Genomic DNA, 23250 nt, shown 5'->3' with positions numbered 1-23250 from the left:
GTAAAAACTTTTTGACCATATTCCAATTGCCTTGTTAGCATAATTCCTTCATTCCAGGTCAGAATGGATAGTATTACTGTGATGGCTGTCCCTATTTTTTTCTATTTCTTATAGAACTTTCTATAACCCATCTGGAAGCTGCCGTAGTGACTTAAAATGATTGTTGCTCTGTAAGTAGAATTTCCTAATTCTGCAGTTCAAATGATTTTTATGCTAAAGAAATGTTTCATCATTTATATATGTTGTTTAGGTGTTTTTCAGTCATATCTGTATTCATGACCCTATTTGGGAGTTTTCTTGGCAAAGATACTAAAGTCATTTGCCATTTCCTTCTCCAGTTCATTTTATAGAAAAGGAAACTGAGGCCAACAGGGTTAAGAGACTTGCCCAGGATTACAGAGCTAATAAATGTCTGATGTCACATTTTAACTCAGGTCCTCCTGATTTCAGCCCAGTACTCTACCTACTGTGCCACCTAGGCTCCATTATATTGTATATTTGTAATTCATTTCAGTATATAAGAGTAAAATTCAAGAAACTGTTTAAAAATTAAGAAAACAATCTTTTGGTACAAAAAAATGAATTCCTAATTTATTTGTGCTGATTGTCTTTTAAAAGAAATTTGAGCAAGATGGGTAGGTGGCTTAGTGGATTAAGAGCCAGGCCTAGAGATGGAGGTGCTGCATTCAAATATGGTCTCAGTATGCCATAGCTATATGACCCTGGGCAACTCACTTAACCCCCATTGTCCAGACCATACTACTATTTTGTTTTGGAACCAATACACAGTATTGATTCTAAGACAGAAAGTAAGGATTAAAAATAAATAAAAGAAACAAAAGAAATACCACTCAAAAGGCTATCCACCTCCATAGAAGGAACTGATAAGAGTCTGAATGCAATTTGAAGCATACTATTTTTCACTTCACTTCCATCATAAATTTTTCTCTACCGTAAGCGATATTTTCTTTTTTCACAACGTAATGAATATAGAAATATTTATTGCATGATAGCATATGTACAACCTATATCATATTACCAGGGGTGAGGAGGGAGAGAATGTGTATCACAAAATGTCAGAAAATTATTTAAATTGTATTGACACGTAATCCTGGAAAAAATACAAAATGCAAAAAACCCCATATTTTTAAAAAATATTTTTTCCTAAATCTTTCCAGGCTAGACGGATCTTGGGTATGTGTTTAATAAAAAAGAGTGGTTTAAAGATTCTAGATTTTGGGATAAAAACTCTCTATTTGCCAAAAATTGCTGGAAAAACTAAAAAACAGTATGGAAGAAACTAGGTATAGATCAAAATCTCACACCCTATACCAAGATAAGGCCAAAATGGGTATATAATTTGGGTATAGTGATACCATAAGTAAATTAGAGAAACATAGAATAGTCTACCTATCAGATCTATGGAGAAGGGAAGAATTTATAACCAAACAAGAGAAAGAAAACATTACAAGATATAAAATTAATCATTTCAATTGGATTACATTAAAAAGGTTTTGTACAAACAAAACCAATGTAACAAGTAAGATTAGAAGGGAAATAACAAATTAGGGAAAAAATTTCCTAACAAATTTCTCTGACAAGAGTTTCATTTCTCAAATATACAGTCAAATTTGTAAGAATCCAATTCCCCAATTGATGAATGGTCAAAGGATATGAATAAGCATTTTTCAAATGAAGAAAACAAAGCTACCAAAAATCATATAAAAATGTTCTAAATCACTCTTGATTGGAGAAATGCAAATTAAAACAACTCTGAGGTAATACCTCACACCAATCACTGACCAATATGACAGTAAAGAAAAGTGATGAATGTTGGAGGAGATATGACAAACTTAGCACATTAGTGTATGGTTGGTGTAGTTGACTAATCCAACCACTATGGAGAGCAATTTAGAAGTACGCCCAAAAAGCTACACCCTTTGATCCAGTAATACCACATTACTAGGTCTATATCACAAAGAACTTTTTTTTAAAGAGGAAAAACACCTCTTTCTACAAAAATATTTCCAGCAGCTCTTTTTGTGGTAGCAAAGAATTGGAAATTGAGGGTTTGTTCACCAACCGGGTAACAACTGACCAAATTGTGGCATATGATGGTGATGGAATACTATTGTGCTATAAGAAATAACAAATAGGATATCAGAAAAAGCTAGAAAGACCTACATAAACTGATGCAGAGTGAGATAAGCAGAACCAGGAGAACACTGTACATGGTAACAACAATACTGTACAATGATCAACTGTGAAAAACTTGGCTATTCTCAGCAATATAGTGATCCAAGAAAATTCTGAAGGACTAATAACAAAGAACGTTATCTACCTCCAGAGAAAGAATTGGAATATGAATGCAGATCAAAGCATACAAATTAGTACTTTAGTTTATTTGTATTTTTATTTTAGGGTTTTATTTTTATATGAGTGTTCTCTTACAACAATGAATATAGAAATGTTTTGTATAATACATGTATAACCCAGATCAAATTGCTTACTAGTTCCAGAAGGAGGGGAGGGAAGGGAGACAATTAATCTTATAATTTCAGAAAACATATGTGGAAAATTGTTATAACAAGTAATTGAGAAAATAAAAAAATATTTTTACAAAAAAGGAAGGATGGGGCAGAACCAAGATGGGAGAGAGGGTATACAGATTCATCTGAACTCTACCAAATCATCATCCAAAAAATAACACTATAACACCTGAGAACAAATCCTGGAGCAGCACAACCTACAAAAGACAAGATAAAGTAATATTTCAGCCCAAAGCAACTTAGAAGCCTGGCCCAAAGGATCTAGTGCACTGGGGTGGGGATGGAGCAAAAGCTTATCAGGGAAGGCCCCCCCCCCCCCCCCAGCAATAGGTCCTAGGTGCAGGTGAAGCAGCAGCAAAGGTTTCTGGAACTCTCAGCAATCAATAGTAAGGGGGGGGGGGGAATTCCTCCAAAGGAGAAATCTCCATGAGACATCAGAGAACAACCAAAGTCCAAAGAATGAAAAAAAAAAAGAAGATAAGAAATATCTCATGGGAAAAAGCAAATTATCTGGGAAATAAATTAAGGACAGAGAATCTAAGAATTACTGGACAACCTGTAAGCCAAGATTGAAAAAAGAGCTTGGATATTATCTTTCAAGAAATTATCAAGGAAAACTGCCCTGATAATCTAGAATTGGAGGCAAAATAGAAATTAAAAGAATACAACTATCACCTTCTGAAAGAGATCCCCAAAAGATAACTCCCAAAGATATTACAGTCAAATTCCAGAACTCTCAGGTCAAGGAGAAAATATTGCAAGTAATCAAAAAGAAACAATTTAATATTGTGAGGTCATAGTCAGGATAATACAAGATTTGGCAGCTTCTACATTAAAGGATTGGAAGGCCAAGAATATATTTCAGAAGGCAAAGGAGCTACAACTGCAATCAGGAATCACTTATCCAGAAAAATTTAGCATAATGCTTCAGGGGAAAAAATGGGTATTCAACAAAATCTAGGTCTTTCAAATATTTCTGATGAAAAGACCAGAGCTGAGTGAAAAAAAATCTGACTCTCAAATACAAGAGAAGCATAAAAAAATAGCAAAAAAGAAATCAAAAGACATTCAAAAAGGTTAAACTATATACATCCCTACATGGAGGGTTGATTCTTGTAACTCTAAAGAACTTTGTCATTATTAGGGCATTTAGAAGAAGTATAGATAGACAGAGGGCAAGGTCGTGACCTGAATATGATGGGATGGAAAAAATTATTAAAGCATGAGAAAGAGGAAGGCATTTGGATGGGGAAAATAGAATGAGATAAATTATCCCACATAAAAGAGGCATGAATGAGCTTTCACAGTGAAGGGAAAGATGGGGGAAATGGGGAGGGAAGTATGTGAACCTTGTTCTCATCAGAATGGGGGAAGACATATACCAGAGAACTAACATATCTAACTTTAACAAAATTCAATTCAGTCCATTAATTACTTTTTTGTTTATCTTTTACAAAGATTTGTCTAGATCTTAAAAGGAATATATTGAGGTCCTCAAAAATTTTGCTCTTAATTTCTTCCTCTGATTTAACTTTTTGTTTTGTTTTCTTTTGTTTTAATTTTTATCTTGCTTGGAACTGATATTGAGTAATGGTTCTAAGATAGGAGAAAGGTAATTCATTCCTATTTTTAAAGTTCCTATACTTTAAATCTCTTCCATGAATGTCCTCCCTGATCTCCTGAATTTAATAACTATTTTCTTCCTTGGGCTTTACATTATACTTTGTTTTATAACTCTCTCATGTACTTTGAAATTAATTTTAATTCGTGTAATAGAGTAAAACTGCATGCCAGTTTTGATTAGATTGTAAACTCCATTAGTGCATATCTTATCTAAACTCTTTATCTCCTTAGTGTCTGGATCACATTTGTTGTTGTTCATTTGTTTCAGGTGCATCTCACTCTTTATGACCTTCCCTTTTGGGACTGTCTTGGCAAAGATACTAGAGTAGTTTGCTGATTCCTTCTCCAGCTCATTTGAGAGATGAGGAAACTGAGGCAAACAAGGTTAAATTACTTGCTTGGGGTCACATAACTAGTAATTGTCCTAAGCACAGATTTGAATTCAGATCTTTATTCCAGGCCTAGCACTCCATCCACTGTGCCACCTATTTGTCTTGGCTCTAAACAAGGCTTCAAAAATTGCTTTTTAAGTGAATGAATAAGCATCAAGTTAGTAAACAGCTTAGTTTTCTCCTATTCTAGGGTTCTGAAAAAGACTAGGACAGGCAAATTTGTAATAAATGATCATAGCCTTGGAAAACATTCTCTTCATCTGAGGAAAATCAACATTCAAGTAGAGAGAAAGGAAAAGAGTGGTTTTGTAATTCTGTTTTCCTCTGAAGACAGTTCCAGGACCTAGTTTATTAGGCAGTCCACTACAGGGTTTGGGAACTCTTCATTCTGCTATTCAGTTCAATAAACATTACATATAGTGTTATCTTCCAGGGAATCAACCTTAGGAATGTGCTGACTGATATAATTCCCAACATTCACACATCATCTCAAAGGTAGAAGACAGAGCAGAGCCCACCTAAATCCTACTTCTCTAAACTAATCAAGGAATAGTTTTAAAACAAGGGTTATTCAGTGGAATTGCTTATCAACTGGGGGGGGGGGAAGGAAAGAGGGGGAGGGAGACAATGAATCATGTGACTTTGGAAAACTTATATGTACATTTGTTATTGCAATAAAATAAAAGATAAATTAAAAAAAACCAAGGGTTATTAATCCATAAATCCCTAAGGATTTGTTGAAAATATTTCAGAAAATTAAAAAAATAAAAAAAAATTAATATGGATAAAAAATTAAAAAATTTTATGAACTAAGTGAAATTTATCATTTTTTCAATTATTTAAACATTATTTTAAGGAGTCCATCTATAGGCTTCACCAGATTGCCAAAGAAATTTTAGAAATCTTATATCATGAAAAAAAAAAAGGTTAAGAATGACTGCTCTACAATATCCCCAACACACCATCATCTAGACTTATTCTGAAAACCTCTATATGGTAAGGAAGATTCTAGTATTGTGTTTTATCATTTTCATATCACTCTATTTGTTAGGAAATGTTTCCATATATCAAATTAAAGTATGATATCTAAAACTTCCATCTTTTCAGGTTCTATCCCCTAAGTCCAAACCAAATAGGTATGCCTTCTACATGACAATCCATGAAATACCTGATGATTGTTATTTAAAACTTTTTTTCTCCATGCCAAACAGCTCCAATTCCTTCAAATTGATCATTATGTGACATGGACTTAAAAGTCCTTCTCAGTCTTCCTTCTTTTGGACATTCAGTTTTTGAAAATTCTTCCAAAAATTTTGTACCTATACTCCTTATGAATCAGAAGAATTGCCTTTATAAAAAGGAATCATAGATTTTGAAAGACCACCATTTTCTTTCTTTTTTAAAAAAAATTTGTTTTTTTAAAAAACCCTTCTCTTTCCATTTTAGAATTAATACTGGGAAACCTCTTCCAAGGGAGAAGAGTAGCAAGGATTAAGCAATGGCAGTTAAGTGATAGCTAGGACATATCTGAGGCTGGATTTGAGCCCAGGAGCTACCTAGGCCTGGCTCTCATTCCCCTGAGCCACCTACCACAAGTCCATCATTTTCACAAATAAAATTCTTTTGTATTCGAATACAATTTTAGAGGATAGTAGAGGGTTTTTTTTTTTTAACTATTTAAAGACTCCATTTAGTGTACTATTTATTAAACAGTCCTCTGGTGATCTAAAATCTTGTAATACCATTTCCCCTCAAGAAAGGCTACCTTATCAGTTAGCAGGAACTGGCCTTTCAGATATCCACACACAGCTCACTTTTCCAAGGACCAAGAAAAAAACTTAGTAAGTACAAAGTATTATATACATACAAGTTATTACTTACTCAGTGTTAATTGGGGCAATAAGGAATTAAATTCTCTTTACTGAAAATATTCTAGTAAAGATTGGATAACCTTTGGTTGAGAATGCTAAGTGGGTAGTATTGCTGCTTAGGTATGGGACTGGGAAAGGTCTCTTCCAACTGGAGGCTTATATGATTTTTAGGTTCCTTGGATGTGAGACCTAGACTGTATTTTATTTCATCTTTGGGCCCCCTGTATAGTACAGTAACATATAATAAGAATAAATAATAGCAACAACTCATATTTATATGACAGAAATAATAATAATAGCTAACCCAGATAACACTTCAAAGTTAAGTAGAGCAGGTATAATTACCCTATTTTATAAAGGAGGAACCTCCTAGTTCCTGAGACCTATTACCAATTTTTTCTTTGAAGTTTTGCATATGGCTGCCTTGATCTCACTGTCCTCTACTAAGTCTGTGCCTTGCTCTTCCATGTTTCTATAGAAATTTTCTATGGTTTCTTTTGTTGTTTGCTCATTTTCCTAGCCTTTAAAAATTTTTTTAAACTTTTATTTACATCTAAAAAGTGGACTCTGTTCTCTAGTTAGCAGATGCATTCTCTGAAACTTCAATTTTTCCTTGCTGCTACCCTCAGCCCTAGTTCTGGTTTTCTGCAAATTTCAGTTCTTCCAAGGTGACATAACTGTGTGGACTAGGAACTGATGACTTGCAGGACTTAGAGCTGTGAGCTATCTTGCCCTGAGGCTAGGGGATTCCATTCAGGCTTGTGCCAGGGCTTGGGACTTCAAGTAGTGGCTTTGGGGGCAGTCTGCTCCTGGCCTAGGCAGGGTCCCTGGGTCTCACAGTTAGTCTGTGCTCAGGCTTGGAACCTTCTAAGTGGCCCCACTGCAGGACAGTCACTTCCCTCCAACCCCTCTCCAGCTGTGTAATCTATTTCAAAGTTGATATAAGAGGATTCTCAGAGTGGTTCCAGCTTTCTCTGCTACTAAGCTGCCCTCTTGGCTCCATCCCTCTCAAAAGGTATACCCCTCCAGACATTACAAGGGTACAGAACAAAGAAGTGCAAATAAAAAGTGCAAGTGTTATTATCCCTTTTAAAAAAATTTTAATTTCTTCTTAAATCCTTACTTGGAATCAAGCATACAAGTCAGAAATGGCAAGGGCTAGGCAACCAAGGTAAAGTATCTTGCCCAAAGTTACATAGGGAGGAGGTTTCTGAGGTCAGATTTGAACTCTCAGATCTAGACCTGGCTCTCTATCATGCTATCTAGATGCTCCATATCATCCCTATTTTAGAGATTAAATGACTTGCCTATAGTAGAGGTAAGATTTGAACCCATATTCTTAGATGAAAAATCCATCATTCTTTTCACTATGAAGAAATGAGTTCAAGGAAAGAGCCAGAGACTTACCTGTGGCCATACACTGTATAGGTGTCTGTGGCCAAGTATCTTGGTCTTCAGTACGGCTTTTTACATACTGCACACCTGCCTCTATTAAAAAAAAAAATCTTCCTCTAATCTTCACAAGACACTTCACACTTGGAACGTTAGCTATTTGACAAAGTACTTGTCCTCAATAAAATGCTTCTCTGGTTGGAAGGGGCTATCAACAAAAATGTTCATTTCTACTCAAAACAGTATATTACCATTCATTTATTTAGGCTTTTTCTTTTTTTTAACAAAAGGGAACAAAATTGCATTATATGTCCTATAGCATGATTATCACTAGCACCCTTTTCTGATCTTCGAATTCCCAGTTCTGATATATTTCCCTTCTATCTTGCCCATAAGGAGCCATACAGACCCAGACACAAATAAGTTTGCATTTTCTGATGTTGTATGAAAGATTTATTCCCAGCTATTTGCTGTTCACTTTCAACTATTTTCTTCCTGCTGGACATGCCCCCTCTTTCTAACAAGATCCAACTGTAGAAAACTGCCCATCTGTAAATCAGATCTTAAATATAGCTTAATTCACAGTAAAACCATGCAGTGAATTTAATATGCCTTAATGCAAAAACAGTAAACTAAAAATTCCATGTTAAAGTTTTAAATTAACTATATTTGTTTTGAAGCCATGAATCAAAGATATCTTCAGATTTTGGCAGGCTTTTTTTTTTTTGCCAGTTTACAAATGAGTCAGCTGTCTGCCACCCTTCAGGAGCAATCAAGTTAAAATCTGGCTTCAGACACTTACTAACTGTAATCCTGGGCAAGCTTTTGAACCTCTGGTTCCTGAGTTTCGAGTATCAAATGAGATAACATTTGTAATGCACTTAGCATAGTACCTAACATGCTTGTTACCTTCCTTCCTTCACAGTGGATAAAGGGCTGGACTTGGAATCAGGTAAATCTGAGTTTGAAATCTGCCTCAGATAATTAGTAGCAGTATGATCCTAGGCAAGTCACTTAGCCTCTTCTAACCCTAAATTTCCTTATCTATAAAATGAGGGATGATCAGAGAGTTAGATTTAATGACTTCTAAGGTACTTTCCAGCTCTAAAGTTATTATCTGGTCAGCTAGTTTCTTTATATCTCTTTTTATAATTTAAGTAACTAAGAAACTTATTGCCAACTAAACAGGTCATGGAACTAAAATTCAGTATAGAAGTTTCTACTGCATCCATTAACTACTTTGAAATGATTAATTGATTGGAAACTAAGTGCTTATGTTTTAAATTTTTATTTTTTTTCAATGAACAAGCATTTATTTTCTCTTCCTCTCATCTTTTTCCTACAACTGTGGGGGGAAAAACCCTTTGCAACCCATGTACACCAGGACAAATTCTAACATTCAACAACTTATTGAGCTGCCCTGGGTACAACTCCCCCATTTTAAGTAAAGAACTGTCCTCTCATAAAACAAACAAAAACATTTGGTCCAGTATTCTGACTGGCATAGATCACTGTTTCTCCATTACATCTAATTCCTTTATATAGGCATGTAATTTCTCTTAAAAACTATTAATATAGAATATAAATTAGAGCTCTTGTTTCCATTATCTTTTTGCTGATTTCTCAGAACATGCTAAAAAAAAACAACTTACAGGCTTGTGCCATATGAAAGATTACCAAACTAACCTTTACTTGATTTGCTTTGTTTACTTTCTGGATGTGCTATTTGCTCAAAACACTAAGTTAACCGTTAGCAAAGCTTTTTATTTTTGAAGTTTCTTTGTTTTCCACAAAATAACCATTTTTTAAAAAGCTCAACCTTATAGTCATTGAGAAAAATAACGAATTACTAGTGAAGTTTAGTAAATTTAATATGAGCTTTGATGATTTATAAAGGCTTGTAAATTAACTTTAAGAAGGGAGTAGCAACAGTGTCTATTGTATTTATAATACTTTTAATTTTGATGTTTTGTTCTCTTCCTAGTTTCTAATTCTTAAGCATACTTGGCTAAAAGCAGTTGCTTTAATTAGCCAACTATAAAGTAATGGTTTTGATATGTTCACCCTGACATAGCAGGTTTTTCTGAAGGTTAAAAAGCCAAAATTTTCCAATTTATTTTATTAATCTATTAGTATAGGATATTGTGGTGTTCGATATTAAGCACTGTGAGTTCAAACAAGGGATAGAATTAATCTAAGTAGGGTGAATTTTTGTTCTGAATTTTAATTAAATGAAGATTTAAGTTTAACAGTGAGACCTGAAAAGACCAAATTTAGAAATCTTTTATTATTCATATAGGGCCATCAAAGTTATTTATTCATAAAAATGAGATGTTTCCAACCCAAAGATCCTTTTTACTTCTAAGATAAAGGGAACCCAAGAATTTGTTATGAACATTTGGTAGTGTTGCATTTATAGAAATACAATTTAGGGGCATATTTTCCCTACTTTTTCCCCCAAAGTGTGAAATGGTTTTTAAAGGCATAAAAATCAATACCTGTAAACTGTACAATATTCATGAAATAAATTGTATGTTTCAAAGCCTATGTAGGCTCTTAGCTTCATTTCTATCTTTGTGTACTTGACACCTACAATAGTGTTTGAGCACATAATAAATTGTTGATTGATTTAAGAGATAAACCTCTTCATATTATCATGTTGATGAAAAGAAGTAAAGAGGTTGGTACAGCTCTTGTCTAGTTCTAGTGTAGTCCATCAATTTTGAAAATATTTATTTTGTACACTGGGTCACCACTGAAGTACTATAATACATTAAAGTACAACATTATACAAATTCATCTCTAAGGGCTCAGAAAAAAATGCTAATGTCATAAAGGGCATAAAAAAAAAGAATCATGGACTCTCAGACTGGAAGGGTATACAGTGGCTACTCAGTGAAACCCATAGCTGAGCAAGCAGCCCTTTCCATCACATATCAAACAATTGGTTGTTCCAACTTTGCTTAAAGATCTCCAGTACAGGAATTCTACTTTTTCTACAGTTCTAATTGTTTTTGTGACACTAAACTTAAATTTGCCCTTTTGCAATTCTCACCCATTATTCTGTCAAGTATTCAAATGTCATGAAATAAACTATATGAAGTTAAGTCTGTTTTTAGATGTTCTGAATTTTAAAACTACACATGATATTAGGATTAATTTCAATTTGTCTATTTTGTTTAAAATCACAAATTGTGTTACAAAGATTTTTTTTAACCAGTACCTTCTATCTTGGAATCAGTACTGGGTATTAGTTCCAAGACAAAAGAGCAGTAAGGGCTAGGCAATGGGGGTTAAGTGACTTGCCCAGGGTCACACAGCTAGGATGTATCTGAGGTCATATTTGAATCCAGGACCTCCCATCTTTGGGTTTGGTTCTCAATCCAATGAGCCACCTCGCTGCCCCCAAGGAAGTTTTTTGTTTTGTTTTGTTTTGTTTTTAAATCAAGATACTTATTTGAATTTTTGAGTAATAGGAGTACCATTTCTTTACACTGCCATTTCACTCATGAATTTTTTACTAAAAGCAAAACTAATGAAAGAGCTTTGCAGTGCTATTGGTTAATGAATGTCAGTTATCATAATAGTTTGCTCTCCTCTTTAATTTGTCTCACAATTCAAAATAATGATATGCTTCCTATCAGTTTGGTATCAGTACTACTGATATGATATTATTTGGTTTTTATTTTAACAGTGAATCTATAATGAGTTGGCCTCAAACAGAAGAAAAATTGCCACATGAGGAACTGGCGTGCAAAATATGTTACCAGAAATTCAATGTTCACAGTTGTAAACCCAACATCTTGGACTGTCTTCACAGAGTTTGTTCAATATGCTTCATTGAGATAGCTCATGTAGGGGATGGAACCATTATCACATGTATTAGCTGCCCCTTTTGCTGCTATGATACAGAGATGGAAGAGGAAAAAGTTGCAGGGCTTCCTGATGACATAAACATTATGCCTAAACTTTTGCTCAAAGACAAAACAACATGGAGCTCAGACACCAGTGATGTGATCTTAACCCCAAAGAACTTCATATCTTCATGGATTTTCAAACTGTTTAGCAATTACACTTATGGAACTTCAGCAAGACTGGACAAGGACTCCCAGTCAAAACACTATCTCTGATGTTTACATTGATCACAGTTTGGACTCAGTATCATTGAATTCTTAGAGTCAAATTGATCAGGATCTTTTCTCTAAATCTGTAATCATGTGCCTAGAATACTAATATGGTTATTGGTATTTTTCTATTTTGCATCTCTGCCTCTTGGCATCTACTTGTTGGTGATTCAGAAAGTGACCATAGGAATTGTATGTGTCGTCTAGCTCCCTCAAATTTAACTATATGTCTTGTATATGGTTTCTGTCAATGTCTCAGTCTGACAGTTACTATTTTAATATGCTGTACATGCAACCAAAATTTAAAATCCAGTAAATGACATTCCATAATTAATAATCTCTATTTAACTTTTAAAATTAAACAGTTAAATTAATTTATGAAATTCACAACTGAGTCAAGACATTTACAAGTCTACAGATTATTCAGTAAACTTTCTTGTGAAGTTCTCTCTTAAGGTCTCTTCATCCTAATTTTTTTCATTCAATCTATGTCTTCTTTTCCATTTTACTTAAGAAAATGAAAAACATCTTGAGAACCTGACTTAATCTAAATTCTATCAAATAAATGGTGACAAACTTTAAAAAGTCCTATACAAGGGCAGCAAGGTGGCTCAATGGATAGAAAGTCAGGCCTGGAGACAGGAAGTCATGGGTTCAAATCTGACCTCAGATACTTCTTGGCTAGGTGACCCTGGGCAAGTCATTTAAACTCAATTGCCTAGTCCTTACTGCTCTTCTGCCTTAGAATCAATTCTTAACTAGAAGGTAAGGATAAAGAAAAAAAGGGGGAAAGGTCCTGTACAATAAAACTTCACTAATTCACATTGCTGGTCAGTCTAAATTGGTAAAAAGTATGGAATATAGTATTATTTTTTAAAACAAGACCAATTTATCTAGGCTACTAAAGATTTGGCAAGTAGGGATATATCAAATGCTTATATGTAAATGAAGGTTTTTAAAGTGCAATCTGTTCTTAAGCAGCTTGAATATTTCCTCTCTCCCCAAACTTATTTTAACTTTAATCTTTGTGTCAGTGATCTAATATTTATTAAACATTTATTATGTTTCAGGCTCTGTGGCAAGCACTGGGATTCACAAGAAAGGCAAAAACAGTAGACTTTTATTTATTATTGTTTTCACAAGAAAGGCAAAAACAGTAGACTTTTATTTGTTGTTGTTTTCAGTTGTGTTTGACTCTATGATCCCATTTGAGATTTTCTTGCAAAGATACTAAAGTGGTTTGTCACTTCCTTCTCCAGTTCATTTTACATATGAAGAACTGGGGCAAAGGTGAAGGGGTCCCCAAACTGTGGCCCACTGAGGCCATTTATCTGGGCCCCACCACACTTCCAGAAGGGGCACCTGTTTCATTGGTGGTCAGTGAGAGGAGCACTATATGTGGCGGCGCTCATGTCCAGTACTACTTCTGGTTACATAATCCTTTGCATGGCGCCTTGTTCTGAGAGTAGCTACATGAGAACGAGATACCACACAAAGGATCATGTGGCTACACAATGGAAGACATCAGCACGGTGAACAGTGATCTGGGGGAGGGGATTCCGCACTGTGTACACTGCTGCCCGGTATAGTGGTGGCAGTGATGGGCCTGTGCAAGGTGTGATAAGCCCATCACAGCCAGCACTGCAGCCTCTGCTATCCCAGATAGCGGTATACAGTGTCACAGGCCCAACACCGCCTCTAGTACTGTCTACAGGCATTGGATAGTGGTCATCTGGCCAGTGACATCAGCAACCATCTTTGGCAGCACTTATGTGTATGAACAGATTTTTTCCAGAATGAAACATCTGAAATCTCCAATCAGATCTAGACTAACTGATGCACACTTGCATCACTTGTTACGGCTAGCAGTGACAAATATGGAACCGGACATCGACTATCTCATTAGCCAAAAGCAGGCCCATAGTTCACATTAAATTTACTTGTTCTTTATTTTAAATATTGTATTTGTTCCCATTTTATTTTTTTTACTATAAAATAAGATATGTGCAGTGTGCATAGAGATTTTGTTCATAGTTTTTTTAATAGTCCGGCCCTCCAACAGTCTGAGGGACAGTGAACTGGCCCCCTGTGTAAAAAGTTTGGGGACCCCTGGCTAAGTGACTTTCCCAGGGTCACACAGATAGTGTCTTTGGCAGGATTTGAACTCATGAAGATGAGTCTTTCTGATTCTAAGCCTAGTGCTAAGCAATGAGCTAAGAACTAGTGATAAACACACACACACACACACACACACAAATAACGAGGCAAAAGACTGTCCCTACCCTCAAGAAGGTCAAAATATAATGGAAGAGACAACAAACAAACAAATAAGCTGATATATAGGAAAAATAGGAAACAAAAGAGGAAGGCATTAGAATTAAGAGAGTTGGGAAAGGTTTCCTGTGGAAGATGGAATTTCATTTGGGACTCAGAGGAAAGAAACCAAGGAAACCAATTGGCAGAAATGAGGAGGGAAAGCTTTCCAGGGATGGGAGAGAACCAGAGAAAATTGCCTGGAACCAAGAGAAGATGAGGACATGTCTTGTAAATGGAATGGCAAGGAAGCTGCACTGAAGAGTACATGGCAAGGAATAAGGTATAAGAAGACTGAAAAGGCAGAAGAAAGCATTATGAAAGAGTTTTGAATATAAAAACAGATGATCTCACAGTCCAATGGGGCAACTATGTGCAAATAAGACACAGACAGGATAAACTGGGAGTGATCTCAAAGGGAAGACACTAAGATTAAGGAAAGCTAAGAAAGGTTTAATGAAGAAGCCTTAGTAAGAAGTCTTATTTCATAACTGTAACAAGGGTTTAAAAACTTCAGCCTAGCCTCATTCTCATTCTAAATGATCAAAAATGCCAAACATTAAAAAAAATTTTAATGCCAAATTGAATTTTTACCTTCAGTTAAGGTAGGATGGTTAACTAATGGAAGAACTGGGGTAGGGACATACAGGAACAGAATGATTAACACATTTCTAAGAACAGCTCCAGACACCATGAGAATTCAAGCAGCACCTATATTTATCCTTAGATAGGCTACTTGAGGTCAATGCATTCGAATGTCCTAGGCTTTCTTTAGACTGAACAACCATTTGCAAAAATGCTTGGGCTCTTTTAATTTAGCTCAGTACAAAGAGCAGTCCTCCCTCATTTCCTTCCCCATAAACCAAGCTATTATGGTCTATGATCGAGATGTTACCTTCATATCATCTCTCCTATCCTCACCTTTCTCTGACATTGCCACCAGCTCAAGCTAGTCTATTGCAATATTCTAGTGGCTTCCCTTGAATAAAGGACTTTATACCTCAAATCTGGACTTTCCAGTCTTCTTACACATTACACTTTCCGAGGTATTTCCTCAATTCTGCAACAATGGCCTTCTAGCTGTTCCTCAAACAAGACATTCAATCTCCTGAATCGAAACATTTTCTCTGACTGTCCCTCAGGGCCTGGGAATGCCTATTTCCCCACTTCATATCCACCTCCTGGCTTTCCAGGCTTCCTTCAAGTCCCAACTACCCCACCCCCCCTCCACACACACACATAGACATAAACACAATCCTTTTTAATTCCTCCTGAACCTTAGCGCCTTCCCTCTGAGGATCAAATTCTCCTCGATGAATCTTGTTCATACATAGCTTTGTGTGATAGCTCTTCTATCAGACTGTGACTTCGGTTACCTTTCTTTAGATCCCCAGTATTTAGTGCAATGCCTGGCACATAGTAGATGCTTAATAAGTATTTATAGACTGATTGAATACAGCTGCCTTCCTAATAATTATCTTTACTTGTGCAACTAAAATTCCCCAGAACAGGGCCCAAACCTTATAATCCCATGGTGGCAAGGCGAGGCATGTGAGGTTGTACATCAATCTGTGTGACTGCCTCCACTTCTGGTTTATATGCTAAATCCTGTAGTTGGCTAAGAAATCAGTGTGACTATGTGTTACTTGAGATTCAGTCAGACTAATGCAATGAGTAACTTAAAAATAATGTAATGAGAATGCTATTTCGAAGAGCATTACTTTTCTAAAATGACTGAATTTAGAAATGATAATGAAAATTGATATTTATATTTTAGAATAAAAATAACATGCTTAATACACATGTTTTAAAAATATATGTCAACTCATGATCATTCAAGGCAGACAACATAAGAATAATATAAAACACATAGTAGAAGTCATTTATGCATGGCCTTAGGTTATGATGACATAGACAGCTCTACTTAGACACACTATACTCTTCCCCTTCAATTTTTCCACATATCAGCCATATAGTTGGCACCTTGGGATATAGGATAGAATGAGTTGAGGAAGGGGGAAAAGAATCTAAATAGCTATTAAGAATACAAGGAGAAAAAATAAAATAAAACAAAAAAAGAACATAACAAGGGGCAGTTAGGTAGCACTGTAGATAAAGCATCCAGGCCTAGAGTCAGGTGGGTTCCAATCTGGTCTCAGATACTTCCTAACAGTGTGACCCTGGGCAAGTCACTTAACCCCAATTGCCTAGTTTTTACTGTTCAACTTTGAAACTAATACTTAATATCTATTCTAAGACAAAAGGTAAAGGTTTATAAAAAAAGAATACAACACACTCACAGATAAACCATGTGTAGATTATTGAAAGTGGCTAACATGGTTGGTTATTTCATTATTATCTTACAGGTAAAAATGTATCCTCTTATCACATAAATATATAATTATATAATATAAATATATAATAATTATTGATTATTCATAATGATTGAAAGACACTGAAATTAATTGAATTTTATAGCAAATTAATCAGAAAACTCCTTTAAGTTCCAAAACTTGTTTTAAAATTACTTAATATATTAGTATACTTCCCTATCTTGGTAATTAGAATATAATGAACGTAAAGGAACTTTTCTTTGATTTCAGGGTCTTTCAGGGTCTCAGGATAATCATCTTAAGCATTAGTCATAATCACAAAACAGGGGAGATGGGCTTTTAAAAGTAGAATGCCAAGATTACAATCTCTATGCTTCTGGCCTGTGAAAATTGAAAAACGTTAAGGGATTAGTGCTGATTCTATGCTGCTTCTTCACATTCTCACTAAGGGTTTAGGGAGGGGGCAGCAGTCACAACAAAATTAAATCTCTAATATGAGCTTGTTTATATTACCATTTGTCTATTCTAAAAAGCAAGGACAAAAAAATAGCTAAGGGTTCTGGATAATTGTTTTTGCAGTACATTAAAAAGATACATCCTCTAACAAAGTTATTTTGTCAAAAGAATGTTATCCCCTTCCCCTACATCTACCCTTATAAAAATACTTTTTGTATCTTTTAGATACTATTATCATTTTCTGGGTTAGGGGTGGGTTGGGGTGGGGCAGGGGATAGTTCCTTAGGGATTATTTTAGGCGAAGAAAAAAAATTAAAACAGAAAGAATTAGGTTAAAAAACCATGCTAAACATTTAGGACTAGTATATACAGATGAAGGTATACAAATTGTCAAGTGTTACCTATAAGCTTAAAAAAGAAAATCTTTTTAAAACAAATGTTTTCTTAGTAACATAATTACACATGCATTCAGCTCACATTTTCTTTCTTTCATCCTCAATTCCTGCTCTCATACCAAAGGACATCAACAGTGAATAGAGGGCAAGAGTCTGGAACCAGAAAGGTCTGAGTTCAAACTGGTCTCAGACTCTTATTTATAAGCTGTATGACCCTAGGCAAGTCATTTAGCCTCTTGTCTTCCTCAGCTTCCTCATCTGTATAATGTGGAAAATAATAGCACCTACTTTTCAAGGTTGTAGTACGGATACAATGAGAAAAATGAGAAAAAGTGTTTTACAAACCTTAAGCACTATATAAATAGCTATTACTGTTATTGTTAATATTAAGAATTTGTGATACCATGACTATTATAAACAAGTTCCAATATCATAATTCAAATGCGAATTAATGTGCCTATATAACCTAAGATGAAGAACTAGCAAATAAACAGGGACATTTAAAAAAAATTTCTAGATGTGTATTATAATGTTGCTACAAGTATCAATAAGGCAGCAGTAGTCAGAAGGGTAGCCTTTGAGTTAGGAGGGACTGAGTTAATGGTAAAGACTCTTGATTGCCAAGTCACTTTTCTCTCTCTGTATCTTAAGCGACTCTCTACAATGAACTGTCATCTACACCAACAGAGGATATTTCTGAACTGGAGATTTCTCACATATATGAACTTATAGATGTATACATGTGTACATACACACATGGACACCCTCTTAGCTTTTAAAAACATGGCTGAACTTGAAAAGATTCTAAATGACTAAAAATGCCATGTCATTGAGATTAGGATATATGAATATAATAGATGTATTCTGAAATACTTTCATTTTTCAGCACTGACTTTATATTTATAGTCTCTGATTTTTCACAAGTGAGAGAAAGCACATATAGTTATGCACCTTCACCTCTCCCTGTCTTGACATTAACATTGCATTTAAGATCAAAGGTTGTCTAATTTCAAGTTTTAAAAAATCTCATACTCAGCACACTAGAAATTTGATTCTAAGAATTGAAATTTATTTGAATAAAATCAAAATTAAAACTTTTTCCCTAGTTCTATTTTTAAGCCTGGAATTCTCTTTTCCCCACCTCCTATACTTCATCTGTTTTAAAATCTATTTGATAACAATTTAAAACACCAGAGAATTTCTCAAATACAGTAAAAACAATATTAATGTGAATAATTCAAAAACATGGGCCACTCTCTCATCCTACCTTTCTTGCATATCACTCACAAGGTATGTGTAAGAAGGAAGCAGAACACTGACTGTTTACTATGAAAACCAGGAAATCTTTTTCTAAGGCTTCAAGAGTAGACAAATGCAATATTAATATACATGGAATTCCTTTCTTTCTCACTCACCCAGCTTGCCATATCATATTCAAATATTGAAGACAAGACATTTGCCTCGCTTTCATGTTTTCTCCTCTCCAGAAGTTTTTCCTATAGACTGTGTGTGTGTCACACAAATATTTGTGTTTTTATTGGCAACAGGAGCCTGAGAAATATTTCATTCTTGTTAATTCAAAACATTGAAATAGTAAGATATTGTCCATTCATGTGATGGAGTTTAAATATAAAAAATTTAACAGGTTTTGAAAGTCAAGGCAAATGGCTAAGATGAGTCCATAAAACTCAAAAAAGATTTTGCATTTAAGCATTATAAAATGCACAATTCCAGGGGGCAGCTGGGTAGCTCAGTGGATTGAGAGCCAAGCCTAGAGATGGGAGGTCCTAGGTTCAAATCTGGCCTCAGACACTTCCTAGCTGTGTGACCCTGGGCAAGTCACTTGACCCCCATTGCCTAGCCCTTACCACTCTTCTGCCTTGGAGCCAATACACAGTATTGGCTCCAAGACGGAAGATAAGGGTTTTAAAAAAAAAAATGCACAATTCCAAAACAAAACATGCCACATATTCAGCAAACTTAATCTAAATTGCTGCCAGAGAATGGCAATCCTAGAATATTTATTGAGAGATTTAAAAGCAAACAGCTTACATCCCAATTAGTATTTTCTAAAATAAACAAACAAAAAGACAGGGCAATATTCTGAAACCTAGATTTTAAGAAAACCTAAAAGATCAATACTTTTATTTTTACTTGCTTAGTTCTTTCCTTTTCCCTCAACTAGTACTCAGCTAGTAGAATTCCTGTCACATTTGACATTTGAACTTTTAAGGCATATATATGAATGTTTATAGGTGTTTGTGTATATATACATATGTATATGTTATATATTCCTATAAAACAAAAGGTATCATATTCAGTTCTTTGTCTCATCTCATTTTACTTAATGTTTATTCCAGTGTTTCAAGGGTACATTAAAAGGTTATTTCTCTTGTCAGGAGGCAAAATGAAGGTTGTGAAATTAATTCTAAAATACATCAAACAAAACCAAAACTGTGAGCTAACTATCTTCTTAACATATCAACATATTTGTCTTCAGTAAATATAAGCTATAACATCAAGAAGATAACTTTTAAAAAACAGAAATTACCAACATTTTGATGAGCCTTAAATAAAAGAATGAATTTTTTTAGTATTTTAAATTGAAAACATATTCACTTGGTCTCATATAATAATACTTACACCTTTAGATCAGGATAAAATTTTAAAATAAAATAACTACTATAATTAAATTTATAAAAGCTAACCCCCTGTGACTATTGTATTCTTTTTCCAGACTGTTTTGATGTGCCAAGAATTCATTGCCCACAAAAATCTATATATATTCAGTTCCTGGAATAAAATTTCTTCTTTTATGCTGTAGTCAATTTCATGTTGTTCAAAATAATTAATTTGGTGTATCCTGGATTAAACTTTTGGTAATCTAGTTTACACTATGAAGTATGTCAGTTTAAAAGTCCTTAAAAACAAACTGATTAAACAGCATATGCCCCAGGAAATCACAACATTCCTAACCTCTATTAGTAAACAATTGCTCAGAATTTAAATATAGTATTCTACAGAACTCTAGAAAGTCAACCTTGGATGTGTGTAAGACAGTATGGTACAGTGGAAAGAATATTGATGCTGAGACCCAAATTCATGTCTTGGTTTTATTATGAAAAACAATCTGTGCCCTTGGGCAAATCTCTTTCATCCTCTTTTGTTCTCGATTTCTTCCTCTGGAAAATGAGGGAAATGGATTAATCTCTAATGTCTCTTTCCAGTTAAAAAATTCTATGGGCTATTTCCATCATGAGAAGAAAGAAAGCTGTTCCTTCGAGGAAAATTTAGGTATGTATATTAGTTTTGTCAGGAAGAAAGTATTTTTAACTAAATAAATCCGGAGTCAGAGATTGAGGTTCTATTCCTGAGAAAATTAAAATATGACACTATAGGCAGTTTCCTACAATAGCAAGGGCATGACAGCCTAAAGATCTTGAATACAAGTTATTAAAATTAGGAAAATGAGAGTAGCCCCACTTTTAATTGGTATGACTCCACCAAATATACTATCCTATCAAACCTAAAATTAGAATCTCAGGGATCCAAGATAAATAAATACCACAAAAAATATCTCCCATAAAACAATGCTTAAAAAAGTTCTCAGCATTTTAAGACAAATTCAGCTAAGGAAGAAAGACAGACCATGAACATCATACATCTGGCAGAGAAATGGGGAAAATGATGTTGCCAAGGGAGGACTTAAGGAGGTGATCAGCTAAAATGTAGTCATTTAGACGGAAAGAAAAAGGAGCTCTATTATGTAGTAATTACCTATTTTTATTTTATAAATAATTATTTTAACTATTAATAATTATTTAACTAATTTATTTAACTATATTAGCTAAACTCGGTTCTGCTTATTGAAGGAAGATACCTACTGTTAAAGCCTATTAAATGTCAGCTCTTTGAAGAAAATCCTTGACTGCCCTGTCCAAGTTACAGCTCTAAGATTAATGTATATAAGATTATGTGTAGACTGGTATATCTCCTAATTGATTCAGCTATATGTATATGCATAATGTTAAATACAAAATCCATGCCATACCTGAGAACAGCACCTCATCCCATTTTTTTCAAAGGGATTTCCCTAAATAGGGCACTTACCTTAACTTTTTCCTCTAATCTTCCTAAGCGAAAATTCCCTTCAATTATTTTGTAAAGAACACCTTGCTTTTCAATTTCAAGGCACTGAGCCTGCCAAAAAAAAGAGAGATTTTAGAGCCTTCTGCAATTGGACACAAGCACTGCTGGTATGATGAATATACTACAGAAAGCATAGTTCCATAATACCATGTCTCAACATTCACATCACCTTCTCTTAATTGTTCAGGTACATAGTGCTGGCTTTAGCTAGAATGTTGACAAGTGTATACCAAGGGGAATTGGAGAAGTTTTCAAATAAATCATGTGGATTGATATGAAATAGTTTAAGTATGAAGTTGTACAAATTTGAATCATTTGAAATTATTGAAGAATTTTTAATGCCTTTTGAAAGTACAAGTATACTAAGAATATCAAATGGGAAAAAAAAACCTATGCAAGCAAATGTCACTATCTTTAAATGTTTCCTGTTGCATAATAGTTGGTTTAATTATATTAAGTTGTCCTTGAACCACAAATGGCTTACGAATGAAATAATAAAATTGATAATTATCCAGGGACATCTTTTTTAACTGAGTTAATATGATTAAAACAAGATGAAAAGTAAATTACTATATTTTTAAATGTTTACTTTTTCTTTCAATCTAAATTAAACATTTCGAACATACAAAAATTCTTATAATGCCCCATATGAAATGGTTTAGGAATGTTTATTCCATAATCCAAAGAAATAAATTAATACAAAACAAAAAGATATAACTGGAAAACCTAAATTGAGTCAGAAGAGCTAGCTGCATTCAATTCTCAGGCTCTGTCACTTATTAGTTATGATATTATTAGGCAAGTCACTTAATTTCTGAGGGTCTGTTTCCTTAACTGTAAAAGAAAGAATTTCATTAGACATGGCCTCTGAAGGTTTTTTCCAGTTTTAAATCTCTGGTCCTATCACTAGGTTCTATCTAAGGACTCTTCTTCCAGCTCTAACATTCTGTGAAGTTAGATGAACTGACAAAAGAAGCAAGTATGTAACAGAGCAAGGATGAGAAATCAAATCCCTTCAATCTCTAGTTGTTACTTTAACCCAAGGATCTACATTGTTTTTCTATAGATGAGATTAGTATTTCCTCATTCTTATACTTCAGACAGATTAATGCAATAATATAAGACATTCAGAAAAAAGTATTATCTTCTCCCTTAGGGAAAAAATAGTCTTCACAGAGAACTAAAAATTCCTTAAAGTTCACAGCATGCCAGTGTCCAGTCTGACCCTATTTTTTGATGTAAAAATTCAGCTTTTAGTTTACATTTGTAAAAGTTCAACATCCCACACCAGAAATAGCTAACTCACAGGTCACAAAACTCACAAATATAGCCAGAATGAGATTAAAATTCAATTGGAAAATATTTAACAACAACAAAATACAACATAATGTTAATTTGTGGTTTTCAAAGTCATTGTGCAGTCTAAAAGGCTCCATTTCTTTTTCAGTTTGGTACCACTGACCTACACCATTCTTTTTAGCAGCAGAAGGCTCCCTGGCCTCAGAGTTGCTATTATTTAAAAGTGTGACCTTCCTAACTGTATGATTGTGAGCAAGTCCCTTAACCCCAACTGCTTAGCCTTTGTTGCTCCTCTGTGTTAGATTTGATAACTGGGTATAAATTCCAAAGAAAAAGGTAAAGGTTTAAAAAATA

The 23250-nt window shown here is 34.5% G+C and overlaps 2 protein-coding genes across 9 annotated transcripts in view; one reads left to right on the top strand and one right to left on the bottom strand.

The window, feature by feature from the left end:
- CEP89 (centrosomal protein 89) overlaps window positions 1-23250 on the bottom strand; it is a 189012-nt gene that overhangs the window by 43364 nt on the left and 122398 nt on the right. For all 4 annotated transcript variants that reach the window (XM_007474766.3, XM_056812204.1, XM_001367361.5 and 1 more), the window contains one exon: window positions 21559-21648. In XM_007474766.3, the coding sequence (XP_007474828.1) occupies window positions 21559-21648 (90 nt within the window). The remainder of the gene's footprint in view (window positions 1-21558; window positions 21649-23250) is intronic.
- Window positions 20491-23250, top strand: part of FAAP24 (FA core complex associated protein 24) — a 141837-nt gene continuing 139077 nt past the window's right edge. For 3 of the 5 annotated variants that reach the window (XM_007474770.3, XM_056812206.1, XM_056812207.1), the window contains exon 1: window positions 20491-20742. The gene's annotated coding sequence lies outside the window, so the exon portion shown is untranslated. The remainder of the gene's footprint in view (window positions 20743-23250) is intronic. The other 2 variants (XM_056812211.1, XM_056812210.1) reach the window with 1 other exon arrangement.

The sequence above is a fragment of the Monodelphis domestica genome, chromosome 1, assembly GCF_027887165.1.
Source record: "Monodelphis domestica isolate mMonDom1 chromosome 1, mMonDom1.pri, whole genome shotgun sequence".
NCBI classification, from domain to species: Eukaryota; Metazoa; Chordata; class Mammalia; order Didelphimorphia; family Didelphidae; genus Monodelphis; species Monodelphis domestica.
This window is presented reverse-complemented; position numbering and strand designations above follow the sequence as displayed.